This window comes from Salvia miltiorrhiza, chromosome 3 (assembly GCF_028751815.1).
Source record: "Salvia miltiorrhiza cultivar Shanhuang (shh) chromosome 3, IMPLAD_Smil_shh, whole genome shotgun sequence".
NCBI classification, from domain to species: Eukaryota; Viridiplantae; Streptophyta; class Magnoliopsida; order Lamiales; family Lamiaceae; genus Salvia; species Salvia miltiorrhiza.
The window spans coordinates 3,931,231-3,950,607 of NC_080389.1; the positions used below are offsets into that span (position 1 = coordinate 3,931,231).

At 35.6% G+C, this 19,377-nt stretch overlaps 1 protein-coding gene and 1 long non-coding RNA gene across 2 annotated transcripts; one reads left to right on the forward strand and one right to left on the reverse strand.

Moving 5' to 3' along the window:
- The first annotated feature begins 4,076 nt into the window (after positions 1–4,076).
- LOC131017030 (uncharacterized) lies at positions 4,077–5,133 on the forward strand. The gene is made up of 2 exons (XR_009099346.1): positions 4,077–4,404; positions 4,908–5,133. It is a non-coding gene; the product is annotated as an uncharacterized LOC131017030 (long non-coding RNA).
- A 7,627-nt stretch (positions 5,134–12,760) lies between these two features.
- LOC131018124 (putative late blight resistance protein homolog R1A-10) lies at positions 12,761–15,493 on the reverse strand. Its single transcript, XM_057946846.1, has one exon. The coding sequence runs from the start codon at positions 15,491–15,493 to the stop codon at positions 12,761–12,763; it is 2,733 nt and encodes a 910-aa protein (XP_057802829.1).
- Between the last annotated feature and the right edge of the window lie 3,884 nt (positions 15,494–19,377).

Below are 19,377 nucleotides of genomic sequence, written 5' to 3' on the forward strand. Positions count from 1 at the left end.
CCTTTGATATTGGGGCAGATCCAGGTTCCAAGTCAATCGCAAGCTCTATTTGTCGATTTGGTGGTAATCCAGGCAACTTTTCTGGAAAAATATCTTGGAATTCACGTACAACTGCTACTTCATCTATTGTTTTTGTATCCTTAACTTCTCCGTTTAAATAAACAAGATAGGTTTGAGAATCTTTCTTTTTCATCATCTTCCATGCTTGCAGCGCTGAAATTACGGGTATCCTCTTACCCATACTAATTCCATGAAAACTCGTTGGTTCTTTTCCTGGGAGTTGGAAAGAAATCTGCCTCTCATTACAACGGATCGTGGCATAATTCTCAGTTAACCAATCCATGCCTAAAATTATATCTGTGTCCCACATAGGCATAAGATTCAAGTTATTTGCGACCACTTTAAAAGTCCCTAACTCTATTTCTAGGTTAGAGCAACAATGTGACGTGATCGTAGTCCCCCCTATAGGTGAATGTATTTTCATCCTATGCTTAGCTTGTTCTGTTTTTAATTCCAAAGTATCCGCACATGCATTTGCTATGAAAGAGTGCGATGCACCAGTATCAAACAGAACTATGACAGGTATATCCAAAAGTTTACCCATACCTGCCAGGTTTCCCTGAGTCTTCTCAAGTTGCTTCTGTTTCAGATGATAAGCTCTAATTTGCGGAATCAACTGCTGATGTTGAGGATTCGGCGGTTGTCGTTGATGTTGCTGTTGTAGTTGGGGGTGTCCTTGAACCGCTCTTAGAGGTTGGACTCGAGTTGGCTGGTTCTGTCTGAATCCTGATCCTTGTTGTTTGGTTGGGCAAAATTTTGAAAAGTGACCCTTCTGGCCACAGGTATAACAAGCATCACTACCAGCCTTACACACACCTGGGTGTACTCGATTACATTTTGGATAAGTGGGAATCTTTTGTTGTCCTTGAATATTTCCCCTGGGTCCAAAATCAAATGGTTTTTCCAACCCTTGTTGTTGAGGTTGTCCCTGTCCCTGCCATATCTTTTTATTGGGTTGGTTATTCCCCGTGTCATTCCACTTTCTTTTTCCTTTGAAATTCTGAGACTGCATCGGTGGGGGTGCTGGTACAAACATTGGTATAGGTATTACCCTTTCTGTTGGCATAGCGGCTTCTATATCCAAAGCTCTACTGAGCGCATCTGCATAAGTCAATCCTTCATGACCAGCTAAGGTCATCCTAATCTCAGGTCGTAACCCACTGCAAAATTTCTCTGACATTTTCTGATCAGTATCTACTTGGGTCGGTGCATAACGAGATAAGTCACAAAATATTCTGTCATGCTCGGTGACTGTCATCTTACCCTGCCGGAGATTGTAAAATTCGGCATCCTTCTTTTTTCGATAGCTTTTCGGAATATACTTATCATACAATCCCACCTTGAATTGTTCCCAAGTAAAGTTTTCCATTTGAACTAGAGTAAGAGCTCTCCGTTTAGTTTCCCACCAGAAATCAGCTGATCCAACCAGCTGAAAAGATATGCAAGACAAACGTTCTTGCTCGGTGCAGTGAAGAAAATTGAAAATACGTTCCATTGCTCTTATCCAAGTTTCAGCTTCAGTCGGATCTCCTGATCCGTTAAACGTTGGTGGATTTTGGCGTAAAAACAATTCTTCAGTCCTATGTTGTGGCAATGGTGGTGGTGGTGGTGGTATATCCTGTCCTGCTGGTTCTTCCATCACCCGTCTAGGTCTACCTCGTGGCATTCTGATAATTACAAAACAAATCTAGTAAATATTGTCTTGTTATTGTACATCAGGTTTGGCATTATCATAACTGGCTCATAATTAATACCCATCTAGTTAACATATACATATAATTATGCTTCTCATTACCAAAATTGCCTCGAAAGGTCTTTCTGTACATTACTAGTACATAGTATGACTTTCTAACAGTCAAACATACTATCACGCTATGTACTACATCACAGGACATTCTAATAAAATGAATGCCTCTATGGTCAAAAAGGGCTTCGGAGCGTTTATACTATCACAACTAAAACCTTATGGTCACAATTAGTCTAATTATTCTTAGACTTACTATTGCAAGGCAGTTACACGTGATATCACTTCCGAATTTTAGTTAATCGTATTATCGTACTAAAATGGCGATAGTCATTTCAGGGATTCGTCGCATAAGACCCTGAAAAGAAAGACCATGCCTATGTCTCTCACTCAGGAGTGACATTCGCCTTTCACTACCATCAATAACTCGTCATTACGAACGTATCGAGGTTACACGCTACTAGATCTTCATTCCTCTGGTGTCTATTCTTCTTAGTAGCTAGCCCCGAATATAATCACCGAACTCAACTCTGTCTCTATTCACTTCTAGTTTTTGTGAAATCAATACATCATGTACTATCTCAATCAACTAGTTTCTTACCTTTCTATATTCTTTGAGCAAGATGCGAGAAGGTGTCGAGAGTTTGCTAATTAATTAAAACTAGTCTAGTGAATCAAACTAGACTTGACTTGAAAGAATTTGAGGGTCAGTGCAAAAACTGCTCTGATACCACTCTGTCACGACCGGGCTTAACTAAGGATAGTTAATCCGGGGAATCATGACCAATGGAGGGAATTAAGAAGCGGGAATAAGAAAGGGATTAATTTGTAGAAGCGGATCGAAAGTTTACACTGAACCAGAAGAAAATTCTAATGTATAAAGAAGTCACTCTTTATAAACTTGAAAGGATTTTACAAGCCAAAGATGTTGTTTACATACGAGAATCACAATAGAGAAGACCTATTGTGATCTTTACACAAAATAAGTGTTCGAAGCGGAAGACTGACTGGAGAGGCATGTTAAAGACATGCGTCTCGAAATATACATTCAACCAAAACAAAAGACCGCTCGACACCATTTCATCATCGTCTCTGCTCAACCTGCACGTTTATAAATACATACAGGGCTGAGTATAAAATACTCAGTGGACACATGCCAAAGATACGTACATACATACTAAAGCTGTAAATTATCATGCCTTTTCTCATGGCGTACAGAGGTTTTAGTAAAAAGTCTGTACCCACTAGTCATTTACTTGTACTAAAGTTCGTCTGATCAGACTATGTTCTTTTGTACTCTACCATATCTGCAATGATAACTGTGTGCCGAGAAGGTGGCCACCTTCTACGGTCACTGACCGGCCGATATGCTAAACCGGCTCACGGTCCTAGACCGGCCGATACGCTAAACCGGCTCACGGTCCTAGACCGGCCGATACGCTAACTGGCTCACGGTCCCTTGTGTACACTAATCCTGTCTAACATCTGGATAGAACAGGACCCGAATTCGATTAACTGCTGGTGTCAGATAGGTATCATACATAAATCTTAAAATTGATAGGCAATGATAATAGTTTGCAAGATTTTATTCAACTGCAGCATAATCTAAACTTTGATTTTTATATAAGAAAGCCCACCTGATCGTGGTCTGATGATTCAGGTGATTCTGAACTATGGATTCACCTTCTCTTGTATATGACCTTCAATATAGATTAACTAACTAAGTAGATAACGAGAAAATAATATGAATTTAACTTAAAGAACACTTATGTTGGTTTTAAGGTGATATTTCTATTGGAAATCTTGGGATGTAGACTAGTTGTTTGACAAACTTATCAACAAACCAACTTAGACTGAAACTGCAATAATTATAACTCTGGCATTAATCAATTCTATTCACACTAATTAAAAATAAATACTAACGTAGAATTATTATAAATTCCCTCTTTATTTTTAAAGAGCTTGATTCTAAGATGATCTAATATAGGTTTAACTACTAACTAAAATAATTCTATATTTAATGCTTTAATTAACTACTTCTAAGTATAAATAAATAGTTAATCTTATTTACATAAATTATTAGGCTCAAATAATAATAATGCAGTTTGTTTGAATAAATCAAAGGTCCAATTAAAATAAATCTGGGCCATTTACAGAATTAATCCAAAGCCCAACAAAATTTAATTGATCCAATAATTAGTAGCCCAATTAACTATTTTTAGACTAAATAAATTAAGAATCCTATATTCTTCCCTTTAATAAAAGGAATCAAATTAACTTCTCTTTCTTATCTCCTCACGCTCACATACATCTACATTCTCTCTCTGCGTTCCTTCTCTCTCTCTCTCAACTCTGTCGTCCTCTTTCTCTCTCCCTGTCTCCGGTGAGCGTCGCCGGCCTTCGCCGCCTCCGGCGCGGCGTGGTCGGCCTCTCCTCTCCCCCCTTCCTTTCTCTCCATTTTTCCTTTCCCTATGTTTCAATCCCCAAATTATAAAATCAAAATCCTAGGACCTCTCTTCATCCCCTCTGGAATTCGTCTCTCCGGCGAAGCCTGCCGCCCCTCCGTCGTCTCTGTCACGCCGCCGCCTCTTCTGACTCAGGTAAGTCCCTGTCTCTCTCTCTACTTCTATCTCTGCTCTCTCCCTCGAACTCCCTCTCTCTCTGCCCTTTCTCGATCTCTCGCTCTCTCTCTCTCTCTCTGTCCAGGGTGCGGCGGCCGCCGCAAGCTACGACGGCGCTTGCAGCGCCGGCGCTCGCCGCCGCCTGCCCCGCTCCTCTCTCCCTCTACCTCGTTCTGCCTTTCTCACTCTCTTCCTGTTGTCTGTCTCTATCTCACACTCTATCTTACTATCTCTTGCTCAATCTCCCTCTCTCTTCTACTGCAGCAGCCACCGCGGCTGCCGTGGCTCAGGCAGCGCCGATGGTCGCCGCCACCAGCCGCTCCTCCGTCGCGGTGGTTCGCGGCCTGCCGCTGCTAACCTCTCCTTTCCCTTTCTCTATTTCAATCACCAGTTCAAAATCTAATTCCAGCAAAATCTCCAATCTAATTTCTATTTCAGCTTTAACATCACAAAATAATGAATCTTCACTTGTTCTATTTCAGGAACCGAGGTTTCAAGGGATTACTCAGAGTGACAGTTGTCTACTGCTCAAGATTCAATTTTTATATGATGTAAATCTGTTTATTTATTGATTATCGAGAAACTGGGATTGTGTTGCTGAATCTGAATAGGGATGTCTGTAGCTTATTACTATTACTACTGTTTTCACTATTTTTAACTGTTATTATGTACATAAAGAGAAAAGAAAGACTACCTTCTTTATACAAACTGCACAAGCTGCTGTAGACGATTATAGATGATTTGCTTTGTTGTTTGGAATTAGCAGAATGGGAAAAAGATGAGACTACTGTAACTCACCATATTTATAATGGTTTGAGTCGGTTAAACGAAGTAGCTGGGTGGAAAGGTGAGAGATACGTGTTAAATCACATGATACGTGTAGTATCATGCTCTACGTGTTCTTTCACAAAAAATCTTGTTTCTTTACAAGATAAATGCAGCCAATTCGATCTGATCAATCCATTCAAGAATAGAGTAACAGTTGGGTTAATGAAACTGGGCTTCTTATTACATTTTGGGCCAATACAGTTATTGGGCTAATCTAAAACTGAATTTATAAATAATAATTGGACTGTAGTTACCAAATAAAGTCCTAAGCCCAAATAATAACACTATTGGGCTGAAACTAAACTTACATGTATGGATTGGTGGGCTGCCCAAATAATAATATGAATAATTGAATCTATATTTCTTATTTAATCAGCTAATCCCAAATAGAAATTGGATTACTACGGTCCTCTATTTGACGACTATCTATATTAGAATCTAATATGTGAATTTAATTATATAATCAACAATAGTATAAATACGGTGGGGCTACTACAAAAGCAAAAGTCAAACTTGAATATATACTAATTGACGTGTGTGCTTTTTTTTAAGAATTAAAACCAATCCTAACTTCTATCTACTTAACTGGCGGCTATCACTAACAAAATAAAGGATTTAAAACCCTTAAGTGCCGCTCCCTAATCCAACTTTGGGCTTCTCGGCCCTTTAGCAAAATAAAACTTCAAAATTAATTAAAATAATAGTTTTGGGCTAAATTAAATCTAAAATAAATAACTTGAAGCCCAATCTCTAATTCTCTTCCAAAAGCATTCAACTTGATCCAAAATTCTCGACTTTCATCATCTCCCGACATCTGCCATCTTCATTCTCCATCCACGCAATTCCTACGCAAAATGCCAACGAACTTGAGCAAAATCAAATAAAAACACACGATAATAAACATGAATCTAGACAACTAAATCACACACATCACGGGGTGGGCTACCATGAGAGCACATCTTAAAATAAGAAATAAGAGCAATTTTTAATGTATGAATTTTATGTAGAACACGTATGAATTCGCTGTATAAAAGTATGAATTGTGAAAAATAAATTTTTGCTACCTTTGGGATTCGAACTCAGGATCATAAATCTATCCAACAGGATTATGAATCAACCGTAGATCTTGATGATTTAAGGGCTGAAAATGATTCTTATTTTATATCTTAAGAAATGCTCTTATTTCAGCCCTTTCCCACTTTAACTCTCCTAAATATCCGTGCCCAAAAGAAAGGGGACTTCATTAACGGGACGGAGGGAGTATATGTTTCAATGGGAAAAAAAAATCACGATGCATAAAAACTAACCATTCAAGTTAGATGTTAAATAAAATAGAGTTAATATACAAAAATACTCACTTTCATATAGCAAAAATAAATTTGAGCCTATAAGATAAAAACATAAAATTTTACCCACTTTATATAAAATTTTACCCACCTAGTTACCTAATAAGACTAAAATACCCCTTTTTAAATATTTGCAATTTTCCAAAAAAAATTCTCTCTCTCAATCTTCTCTGTCTTTTCTTTTCGGTACTAGAGCACCTCTCTCTCCTCTCTCTAAAATACCCCTTTTTAAATATTTACAATTTTCCAAAAAAAAATCTCTTTCTCAATCTTCTCTGTCTTTTCTTTTCAGTACTAGAGCCCCTCTCTCTTCTCTTTTTTATTTTTTTGGTACTCTCCTCTCTCTTTATTGAAGTGTCCCACATTGGATTGGAGATGGTGGCATGAGCCACTTTATATGGTGAGGCAACTCTCTCCCTTATAAGGCATTTTAAGGGAGGAATGGGCCCAATATCCATTTCTAATATGGTATCAGAGCCAATCGAATCCAATGATGAGCCCCCCAATATCATTGCCAACAGATGGCGTTTGGGATAGTCTACGCTGCGCGTGCGAGGGGTGTATTGAAGTGTCCCACATTGGATTGGAGATGGTGGCATGCCACGCTGCGCGTGTGCGGGGGGTGTATTGAAGTGTCCCACATTGAATTGGAGATGGTGGCATGAGCCACTTTATATGGTGAGGCAACCTCTCTCTTATAAGGCCTTTTAAGAGAGGAATGGGCCCAATATCCATTTCGGCGGCAGAGGAGGAGGAGGAATGGTGCTAATTTCCCCGTCGCAGAAGCTGCGTTCGAGTGATAAGGCGGGGAGAGATCTGCGATCCGGTGAGGGGAGTTTCAATGGGAGGTCATTGTTCGATGCCGGTTCGTGAATTTGCTTAGCTCTTCGATTTAGCATTTTGATTATTGATGACTGTAGCATCCTCTGTTTTCGTCGTCTGTTGCGGAAGTGATCTAATTTTGTTTAGGATTTTTTTGGATTTAGGCTGGAAAAAGCATTCAATTTTGTCGTTCTGTTTTGCTCGCCATCATAAATGGAATGGAATTCCTTTGGATCTGTTTTGGTGTTTATTAGTTCAACAAAGAGGAATCAACTTGAACGACGGTGGGCCGGTGTTAAGAAGCCTTATATGTTGTAATGATCATTTTGTATCTTGAGTTCAACTAGTATAACAGCAGTTGTGAGCTTGAGAGAAATCAAGGCATCCAAAGTCATTTTGGTACGGTGGTTGCGCGTAAGGTTTTCGATGAACTTCGTGAGAGAAATGTGGTTTTTTGGAACGCTCTCCCTCTCCACACATAATGTATAATTAATTAATTAGAATATTTGGTTAATGCTCTTGAATTTACGATCAAATCTATGAATTCACAATTTGATATTTTTAAATTCACAACTAGAATTATGAATTTACAATCACATATATGAATTCACAACTAAATATTCTTGAATTCACAAATAAAAATTCACAATAGACTTGGTTGTGAATTCAAATTTTAAAATTCAAATTCACGACTACTTGAATTCAAACTTTAAAATTCAAATTCACGATTACTTGAATTACAATCAAAAGCTCGAATTCACAACTAATTGTTTTGGTTGTGAATTCAAACTTTAAAATTCAAATTTACGATTACTTGAATTTACAATAAAAAATTCACAATCAAAATAAATCATGGTTATGAATTCATTTTAAAGCTCGAATTCACAACTAGTTGTTTTGGTTGTGAATTCAAGTTTTAAATCTCAAATTCACAACCAATTCTATTGCTAGTTGTAAATTCACAACTAATGTTTTTTGTTGTGAATTCAAACATTAAAACTCAAATTCAGAACTACTTGAATTCACAACCAAAATAAATTCTCGCTGTGAATTTTACTGGTTGTGAATTTCATTTGGTTGTAAAATGCATTTTTTTTAAAGGGTAGTGGCTAAAGGGTTAAAATGGTAAGTGTGATTATTTTTTATAAAAGTGGATATTTTTTTAAGTTTATCTTAATGGCTAATTTTTTATTTTACTAAAGAAAAGTAGGTATTTTCAAAATTCACTCAATAAAATAAGCAAAAGGGAAATGTAGTATTGATTATTTGGAAGATATGTCCTTAAATTTTCATTTCCGAATAATTAAATTCGTGCAAGAACTATTTTTTTCTTCTTCAATATAATTTAAAGCGTTTCTGTACAACATAAACAAAGAAATTGTTTATAAATAGAATGAATCAATATGTATCTTGGAAATTAGTATTGTTTTGTACAAGATCTTTATTCACCATACTTGATTAAATAATATTATATGCCAATGTGAAAATTATAGAATGTACAGTTAACTATAATAATTAATGAAATATTTAGAGTTCGTATTTGAAACACTATATAAATATGTAGAAAAGACTATTCAATATACAATTTCAGTGTAAGCATTCATCATCAAATTATTTAACATGGTTTCTCAAAAGTCGATTTTTACGATCATCTTTTTGTTAATGATAGTTGATGGTCAGCATCTCTTCCTCTAGTGTGTTCTGAGCTTGCTTTTTTATTCAACTAAAGTTTTTATTAGAGTTATAAATATAATAGTTTTTATAGATGACTCATATAACATATAAGGCTTTAAAGATAAATTTTGTGTCATTTGTTTTCTATTTTATAATTCTAAACGACTTGAAAGCATGAAGTAATATGTATTTATTTCAACTAAAAGTATTGGCTAATTTACCAATTACTCTTATGTGTTTGTTGGTTATAGAGTTATTGACTTATCCAGAACAAATAATATAGAATTCCCCATTGATCCTAACCCTATATATATGAAATAGACTTCAATCTTGAAGATGTATTCTTCAACTTGTTGTTTTAAGTTTTGTATAATTGATGTTTTTCTTCTTCGGATAAATGCAGCTAAAATGTCATTAGCAAAATGCGTGTCACGTGAGGACTGTAAAATTAGATGCAATAAAGGTCCTCCATCATGCTTGGATGGCGTTTGCATTTGTCTTGACGAGCTAAGATATATGTTCAGTGAATATGGTAATTTTAATAAATTTTTTTGATGTTGTATTCGAATATTTATATACCATCTTTTATTAATTATGAACTATTGTTGAAGGACCTCCGTGTCGGAGTGAAGCAGAGTGTGCCTCACAAAAATGTATCGCTAAAGAGGTGTTAACAGATATTTTGACATGCGAATGCCACTTCCAATCAGGATCAGAAACTAGTGACGAAGGATGCGAGGGATTGATAACATGTGCGCCCCAATGTTATGGAAATTGTGTTTGTGGATAAAAAAAGGACAAAATCATCTTAAAATGTTTTTCAACAATATGAATAAAAACTGAAATCTATATGGAGATGAAGTGTTACTAATTTTTTGCATTTTTTAATATATGATTAATTTTGGGGTAAATAGCCTTAAATCCATAATGTATTCCGGAATTTGGAATTGCACCTATTTTCGAAAATCGGCCATAACCTTTCATTTTCATCTCAAATTTGTCCAGTGTTCGGTTTTTATCTACGTGGACGTCGAAAATTGACACGTGTCATTTTCGGTGGCCACCCTGTCATTTTCGGCTACCTCCGTGTGAATTTCCAAGTCCACATGGATAAAAACCGATCAACGTATAAATTTGAGATGAAAATGAAAGGTTATGGATTGTACGGTCGATTTTCAAAAATATAGATATGAATCAATTTATAAATCAGCCCATGTATAAGTTTACATTTAAATATAAGCTGAGCCCAACTTAAAAATAGGGGCCTAATAAATACAGCCCATCCCCATCTCTCTAATCTCTCTTTCTCTTGGCTGAAAACTAGTCTCACGCAGCCCTCAAAGTCCTTTATTTATTCGTTTGTTTCAACATGGGTCTACACATTCTTGTATTTAAATTAAAATACACTGCCTCGAGGAAGAAAATGGAAGTCTCAAATTCAAAAATCTTATCTCATTCAACACATAAACATGCTTCACTAGGGAAAAGAAAAAATCAAGATGCATAAAAACTAACCATGACAGAATAGATATCAGATTAATACAATAAGCAAAGGCCGAAGATTATTACAAATGTAGTGGAGACGACAAGACAAGAGTAGATGAATCTCTGTGTAATGAATTCAATCCCAGTTCACATACCGCGACCCCTCCCGCTTGCACTCCACGAAAGGATTCTCACCATAGCATGTCGCGTTGACGATCAAGTCCAACTCGATGCAGCATCAATTAATTGATGAAATTTTCAACCTCTCTAAGACTCGAACCCAAGTTTAAATGATTATTTTTGCATTATAAAAGTCTTATTAGTAGATTTCATTGATTTATTCATATCCATTAATTCTCATTCTTACGAAAGATAGCATTTTTAGTGGAGTATATATTCTTATTGCTAAACACTGAGAATTATATCATGAAATTAACCCTACTTATTTAGTATAGATATTTTATAGGTTCAATGCAATTAATTTATAAGTTATTTGTTTTTTGTTTTTTTCAAAGAAAATCAATAATAATTTCTTAATTACAGTTCTCACAATAAGATATTTTTATATTATTGCTTGGGTTAATATCGCATTCTATCTCAACCTTTCGTTTATGTCTATTCGAACTTTTAGAATTTATCTATTTTATTCTCAAATTAATATAGAGGATTTTTTAAATTCAAAATTTATCAAAGGCTCTTGAAGCTCATGTTCTGGATTTGTGTGATCACAATTTCAATTTTAGCTTTAGGACACTCGGTAACAAAATAACTGAATAATAATTTTTTCGGAACAGAGAAACATACGTTCAAAATAATAATTGTAAATAGGATAACCTATATCATGGTCTTCAAACGACATCAATAATTTTTTACTTCAAAATTTCTCTATATTGTTATGAGGATTGAATTGATACTAACAATGATGAAATTAGCTAGGGATTCCCTTTTTGATAAGGAAAGCCCAAATAAGATGTTTTCAGCCCATTTAAGGCCCAAATATATAAACCATACATAGACACAATTATAAATAAATTAATATATTCATATTATTTTAATATTATCGCAAGTTTAAAGTCACACTTGGCAGATCTAGCTACTACAAATCCAGGTTTATCAGAGTTGAGTAATATAAACATTTTTATTTTGTCATGTAAAAACGCTTCAAATTACATTGAAGAATAAAAAAATGGTTCTTGCACGAATGCATGTATTGATTCATCGAAGTAGAAATTTATTCGAAAATGAAAATTTATGGACATATTTTCTAATAATCAAAACTAATTCTTCCCTTATTGTTTTTGACATCTAATGTGAATGGTTAGTTTTTATGCATCTTGATTTTTTTTCAAGTGAAGCATGCTTTTACGTTGAATGGATGAGATCCAATGTTTTAACTAATAAAAAATAATTATCTACCTTAATCAAGTGGAATAAACACTAATTAATAATAATTGTAGAAAGAAAATGATGAAAGAAAATAAATAAATAATAAAAAAGATTGAGAGTCATGGGACATAAAATTTGATACAGTGGATCTTAAGTGATATTGAATACTTTCTACCAAAAATTCACTCATCGTATAGAACTAACTTATTACTTTATAGCAAAAGCTATTCATCATCGGTCGAAACATACAGCCAATTATTCAATTAAATTGAATTATTTTATCAATTATATATATCATCCAAATCAAACACCTCTTTACAATTTTTCACAATCACAAGGGATGAGGAGTAAAATAGCAGCCTTGCCTTAGTGGGCTAAAGCCCAATAAAAACCATAAAAGAAAAGGCCCAAGTCTAAGAATGAGAAAAGTGAGCCCAACCCTATCATTTCTCTCTCAATCTCTCTTCTTAATTTTGGAGACACAGCCTCCTTCTCGGGCGACACTAGTTAGTCGCTGCACATTATAGTAATGTGAAGTATTCTTGTAGTGTTTGTTAGCATTGTTTTATTTTATTCTGCTTCTCTGCCTAAGATTACCTTCCCACACTCTCTTAAGAAGTTGATATTCGAGATGAACGACGAATTGGATGACATATTGAGAACCATCTCTCTCCCTCTCTCTCTCTCTCTCTCTCTTTGTTGACAGATGATAAAGAGGTGAGAGGGAAGAGGATTAAAGAAAAATAAGCAAATACACAAAAACAAGAGAGATAATGGTGGTAAAACCTAGCTAGCTAATACGGTAATACATATGCTTCGAAGTTGGGACCTGCCAAGCTCTGCACTATCTGCACTAGTGCTTCGTTCTTACGCCGAACCCAAACTTGAACATGAAATGGCAGATCTTCCCCTTGTAATTCCACTTGTTCCTCTACGATCTCCTTTGCGCACATCACAGCAGATTCGCCACAATTGCTCATCAATATCTTTTGCAGCGTCGGTATGTCTCCAATTTGAGTCGGGATCTCCTTCAACTCCTCCATTAAATAAAGATGAAGCTTCTCAAGGCATGGAAAGATGGAGTTCGATTCCGCAGTCCAATGCTCCAAACTAAGACACCAACCCAATTCCAAGTATTTGAGGGAAGGGAATTGGCCTTCAACCATTTCCCACTTGCCTGTTCCAAAGCGCCCGAACCACAACTTCAACTTCTCGAGAAGGGGCATTGAACCTATCTTTTCCAATATTTTTTCCCATTCAAAGCCACCATTCATGTAAAGAGACAACTTCTTGAGGCTTTGGGGGAATGTGAGCGCATACGGAGCAGCTCTAAAATCATCCCAACAATCTACTTGGAGGAATTCCAATTTACACAGACGTTTGATATTGTTCAGACAGTAATAATCATCTTGCTCGATTCCCCCTCTCCCAAAATACTTTATCCCCAATTTTTTGATATTTGGAATTCTCTTAACCACCTCTTCACTGCACTTGAAATTTGCTATTCTCTCAAGCACCAGTAGATTCTCCATGACAACGACATCATCACTCGAAGGTTCTGGAAGATAAAAAATTCCTCTAGTCATTTCAATATCCCTAAGTTGTGGCATTCTCCAAATCTCAGCAGGTGCAGTGAACTCCTTCCAATTACAAGAAACAATCAATATGTGCAGATTCCAGAAGCGAGTAAACGAGGTAAAGATCGAGGACAAGCTACCAACTTCAACAGCAAGGTGGCGCAAGTTAACATACTGAGCATCTTTAAAATAAGGAAACTTGTTTGCATGTAATGTTCTAAGCAACCTGGAATTCTTAATACGCGGTACTCTCCCATATTCACTAATAATGGAACGAGCACGTGGCATAGACTGCAAGTCGCCAAGGACTTTCTTCTTAGGCATGTTCCTGGGTATAACAACGCGGCGTTGGCTACTCATGCCTCGAGGACTAGATTGCCCACTCAAGCCTCGAGGACTAGATTGCCCTATCACATGATAGAACCCATCTTTCTTGCTCTGGTTCAAGCATAAATCCCTCAACAAATCATGAATTTTGACAAATTTTATGTTTCCTGTCTTCCCCACTTCACCAACTAGAATGAGATTTCTATCAATCAAGTCCTTTAAGAACTCTATGGCAATAGTTTCCAAACTTTTGCCATTCATGGGTTTTAAAAATCCTTCAGAAACCCATAGCTTCACGAGTGTTGAGACTCTAACCGAATCATCCTCCTCAAACACTCCCATATACAAAAAACATGGCTTTAAATAAACTGGCAAATGATTATAGCTCATTTTCAACAGTTCCATGCAAAACTTATCATTATCCAAATTCACTTCTGAAGCTAAGTTCTGACTAATTGATTCCCAAACTATTAGAGTGTGTTCCCTATTTCTCAAAATACCCCCCACTACAACAATTGATAAAGGAAGTCCTCTGCAATTCTCGACTATTTTCTTTCCAATTTTCTCTAACTCATGAGGGCAACTTCCAACCCCAAACACAGTTTTTGAGAACAGTTCCCAGCTTCTAACCTCATCTAAAAATTTCATTTGAAGGCTATAATTGTTGTTCAATTGGGAGCTCAAGTGTGAAAGCCTAGTCGTCACTAATATACGACTACAATTCTTATTTTCAGGAAAGAAACGTTGTATCCTATCCCATGCATCGATACTCCACATATCATCCATCACAATTAGAAACCTTCTACCTGACAAATACTGGTAGAGCTCTAATTCTAGTTTATCTTCACTCTTTTCACTCAGTTGTTCCTTGCTTTTATTAGTGGCTTGAGAAACAAGTTCACAAAGAATTTCCCTTGCGTTGTATTGTTGAGAAACAGTAGCCCAAGCACAAACGTCGAAACGCTGCTCAATAATTTTCTTCGAATAAACAGTTTTGGCAAGAGTGGTCTTACCTATCCCGCCCATTCCTGTGATCGGGATGACTTGGCGCTCGCATTGGTCTGAAACGAGCCTTTCCAAGATTCCATTCACGACACCCTCAGACCACACCACCATGCCACTACTGTTCTTCCCAGTGGAAGAAGAAGCAGAGACGAGGCTACGCCGTGTAACATGGAGCACCACCTTGTCTGTATTCCTCTGCATCGCCAAACTCTTGATCTGATCCATTTCTTGTATCATATTTTGCACATCTTGAAACAAGTTCATCTCTTCATCATCATCATGATTTGATGAGACAGTCTTCGGATCCTCTGGAGCTCGAAAGCAGCTGAGGAAACGGCTGCGAATGGTTTCTCTGGATCTGCTCAGCTGAATCTTGGCCACGATATGAGATTCGATGGCGTCTTCGGCTGCATAAGCTACATCTGCAATACGCATCTCCAATGGATCTGCTTCGTCGGAAACAGGGGAGATATAAGCTTCGAGAAACTCCTGCAAGAACATGACATTTTCAGTGAGGGATTGAACTTGTTGTTTGTTGAGAGAAATCGGAGGGGAATGATGGCTCTCGAGGTCGTCTATGATATGCATTAGAGAAACCAAGGCTGCGTAGGCCGCCATGATCGATATCAGTAGAAGAGAAACAGAGTATAATTATGAGAATTTTTGACAAGAATTTGATAGAATCTTAATTTAACTTCTTATTTATACTAACATAATGGCTAGCAACTCAATCTTAATTGGTCATTTTTTGGTGCCAAACTTGCTGGTTTTTGACTCGGTCCAAAACTGTGGGTAGTATTAAAAAGAATAAGTAGGCGATGTCAACGACTAGAAAACTGTAGGGCCAACCGACAAATCTTATCATAGCAGTTGGCAATAATGTGAAAGTTGTTAGAATTATTCCATTGATTCTATAAATCAATTGTACTGAAATTATAAATTAATTCTACCGAAATCTATAAATTATTCACGATACTTGTTTAGTGTAGAATTCAATACAATTACATTGGAGCATGATTAATCCAATTTTGGACTGAGAAATGATTATTCAATTTAATCGATAATTATTATTTTTTCTGTTTTTTTAAATAATTTGTCAAACCTCTGAGTTGTGAGTTGTGTGATCTGTTAAATTTTAATTTATCAATGCAAAACCGAGTGATTCGATCACTATTTGTTTGAATATTTTTTTCATTTCTCTGACCAAGTTCACCAGCTTGATTAGTTCTAAAATATTAAAAATGATTGTCTTAGCTGGTTTAATTTGTTTAAGGGATAATTACATTTTATGGCCCGACCTTTAGTCCCAATGGTAAAAATTGTATGACCTTTCAAATATCCAAAAAAAAAAAAGAAATCTCTAAAAATACTTGCAAGGAAGTTTCGGCTCCGAAAATGGAATTATGTGTAAAAATGGAAACGAGCAACGTATAGAAAACTGAGAAAACTGAGTGAAGACGCTTTTTTTTTCCTTTTACTAGCGGTGAGAACGTGCGATGCATGTTTAACACATACGATTTTATATTATGAAAATAAATACATAAATATTATTATATAGTTTTGAATATTTTTAAATTAATTGTATTTATGAAATTGTCTTATTCATTTGACTATAATTAAAATTTTAAAAATTAATCAATAAAACTATTAATGAATAAATTTAAATGTAAAAAAGTAATATTCATAATATACGTCTAAATAAAAATGCAAAAAGATCTATGAAAAATGTCGTAAATTATCATCACGGTCATCGTCTCCATCTTCAGACATTTCAACTTCAACTCAAGACCAACATCAAACAAAAAATAAATAAAATAAAAAAGCAAATCGAAATAATAGAAAAATTACTACTTAAAAACCGATCCCCGGCAACAGCGCCAAAATTTGGTGCGTCGTTTTACAAATTTGGTGCGTTGTTTTACAAAATTTGGCAACGGCGCTAAAAAGTAAATAGAAATTCTAACAATTAATAAAAAAAATTCCAACAATCAATTAAGTCCACCCTAGCTTAATTATTCTGATCATTGATGCAAATATAACTTTAATTCATGCAAGCAAACCAGTTATAACCACCAAAGACGCTTCTGACGTGATCTTATTTCTCCTTAATTATTCGGTAATCAAAAAGACGCTTCACTAATTGCTACCCTAATCGACTGACAACTGTAAGAGACACTCTATAGATTTAATGAGCCGACAACATTAATATCTAGATAAACCCGATTCAAAACCAATAAACTCTGACGTAGGATTTTTGAATTAAGACTGATTTTCCCTTGACTGATAAACATGCATTTTTACCTCTTGGTGTGTCATATTTGATGTTTAGTTATGAGGATTTTGTGTGTTTGATGATTTATTTGAGCTTATATTGGTTTATGGTCAAGAACTTATTTTGTGGCCCTCAAAATTTGATCAAATAAAAATAAGAATAAATTAGAAAAGCAATTCTCTACACTAATATGACTCACGAAACTTGTGCTCCAAGCTCAAGTAGTATTTGATAGCTATCTAAATTAATAAATTATTATACACTCCATGAAATATAATACAATTCTATATATATATACTAAATTTACTCAAACTAGTAAGAATTCAAATCCAAATCTCAAATTCATGGTTTAATAATAAATCATCACTATTAAAATAAGAAAGCTCATAGATAAATAATTAAATAACATCCGTCACTTCAATTAGTCGAGCAATAAATCGACTAATAATATTTCGTATTTATCACCATTCTCATCTCTGAAAATAATAAAATAATCCCTTTAACTAGGAATTATAAACTTGCTTCCAAGTATGAAAATAATAAAGGATGCAAGAATACTTAACTTTTCAAATTATACAATCACTGAATTAAAAGCTCAGGGTAATATAAAAATGTCTCATCTCATCTCTGTGATTCTACTTCTCTTTCTTCTTTTAGATAATACAAAATAGAAAATAATATTAATAATATAAACTGTAGGCAAATTCAATGAGTAGCAAAAGTGTTTTCCCAATTCATCCTTCAATCTAGTGCATAATGCGGCTTCTGAGTACGCGTGATTCACCATGAGATGGTCGTCTCCTGCCCTGTTTGCGAGGAATTCGCTCCTTCTAAAAAAATCATTTTTGAAAAGAGAGTTTTGGAATCCGGAATTACTCACGATTGCCAGTGTCACTACTGCTAAAGCCGCCGCTTCTTCGCTCTAGTACAATAGTCTATATCACATCTTCCAAGGTTTAAAGATTTCTCTCAAATTGCTCATCCGTTGTTGGATGAAAGGCTATTTTAAATTTGGCCGAATTCCCAAAGTTGAAAGACCATATGAAATCGGTCCTGTGTATCAAAGATGGACATGGTTGTGCATTGTTGCAAAATGAATTAAAGAGTTATTGTTAATGGGTCATGAAAACTTAGACCGCAAGAACTGAATTGCTCAACACAACTTGGAGCTAGCAACAATAGTATTATGAAACGAGATGTGGAATTGATACACCTCATAAAAGTTTAAAATACTTATTCGAGCATAAAGATCTAAGTATAAGGCAAAGAATATAGCTCGAATTAATAAGGGACTATGATTGTAGAATAAATTATCACCCACACAAAGCGAATTTAGTAGTGGATGCTTTGAGTAGAAAAATTCAAGTTAACTAAGGATTTCTCCTTACCCATAAAGAAAAATTCATCGAGGATTTGAAAAGATTGAATTTAGAAGTGGTTCTACCACCACAAACAATATCAGCTGTCATTGCAATGTTAACAGTGACTCCTGGTTTCCAGAATTGTCATAGTACAGAGGGGACATGGAAATATAAAATTACGGGTAAGGAATCTGATAAAAGGGATCGATAATTACTAAGGAACTCAGGGTAATACTATCTTGTTTAAGAAAAGGTTATGTATATACTCAACAGTGAATGGCTGAGAAATGAGTAAAGCTCGTGTATGCTAGATACTGCATACCCAAAAACACAAAAATATATCAAGAGCTCAAACAAAACTTTGGTGGGAAGGAATGAAAATGAGATATAGCTACATTAGCTGAAAGAATATTTGATTTGCCAACAAGCAAAGGCACTACATCAAAACTCTATCAGAAGTTACAACTAGTATATGTGTCAACCTTATAAGACGTATATCAAGCTATATCACAAAACCCTCGATCACGTTCAGCCACGATCTTCTTTTTCCATTGCTTTAAATTGGTAAATTACGACTCCTTTTTGCTGACGACGGCTTCTGGAAACATATTTTTCATAAAAACATCTGTGAACTGGCCCCAAATAAGAGTCTCTAATCGCTCGAGGGTATATATCTTCTGCTTCGTCTCCCACTAATAATCAGTCGATCCTTGTAGTTGAAATAACATACAAGAAGGTGCTCCTGATCATTGCATCTAAGGAAGCGAAATTCACGAAACTCTACTATGAATAGGGGGATCTTGACGATGAAAAACTTCCAAAACTCTTCTTTCAAGTTGATGGGGACGAATAGTTCTCTAAGTTATTCA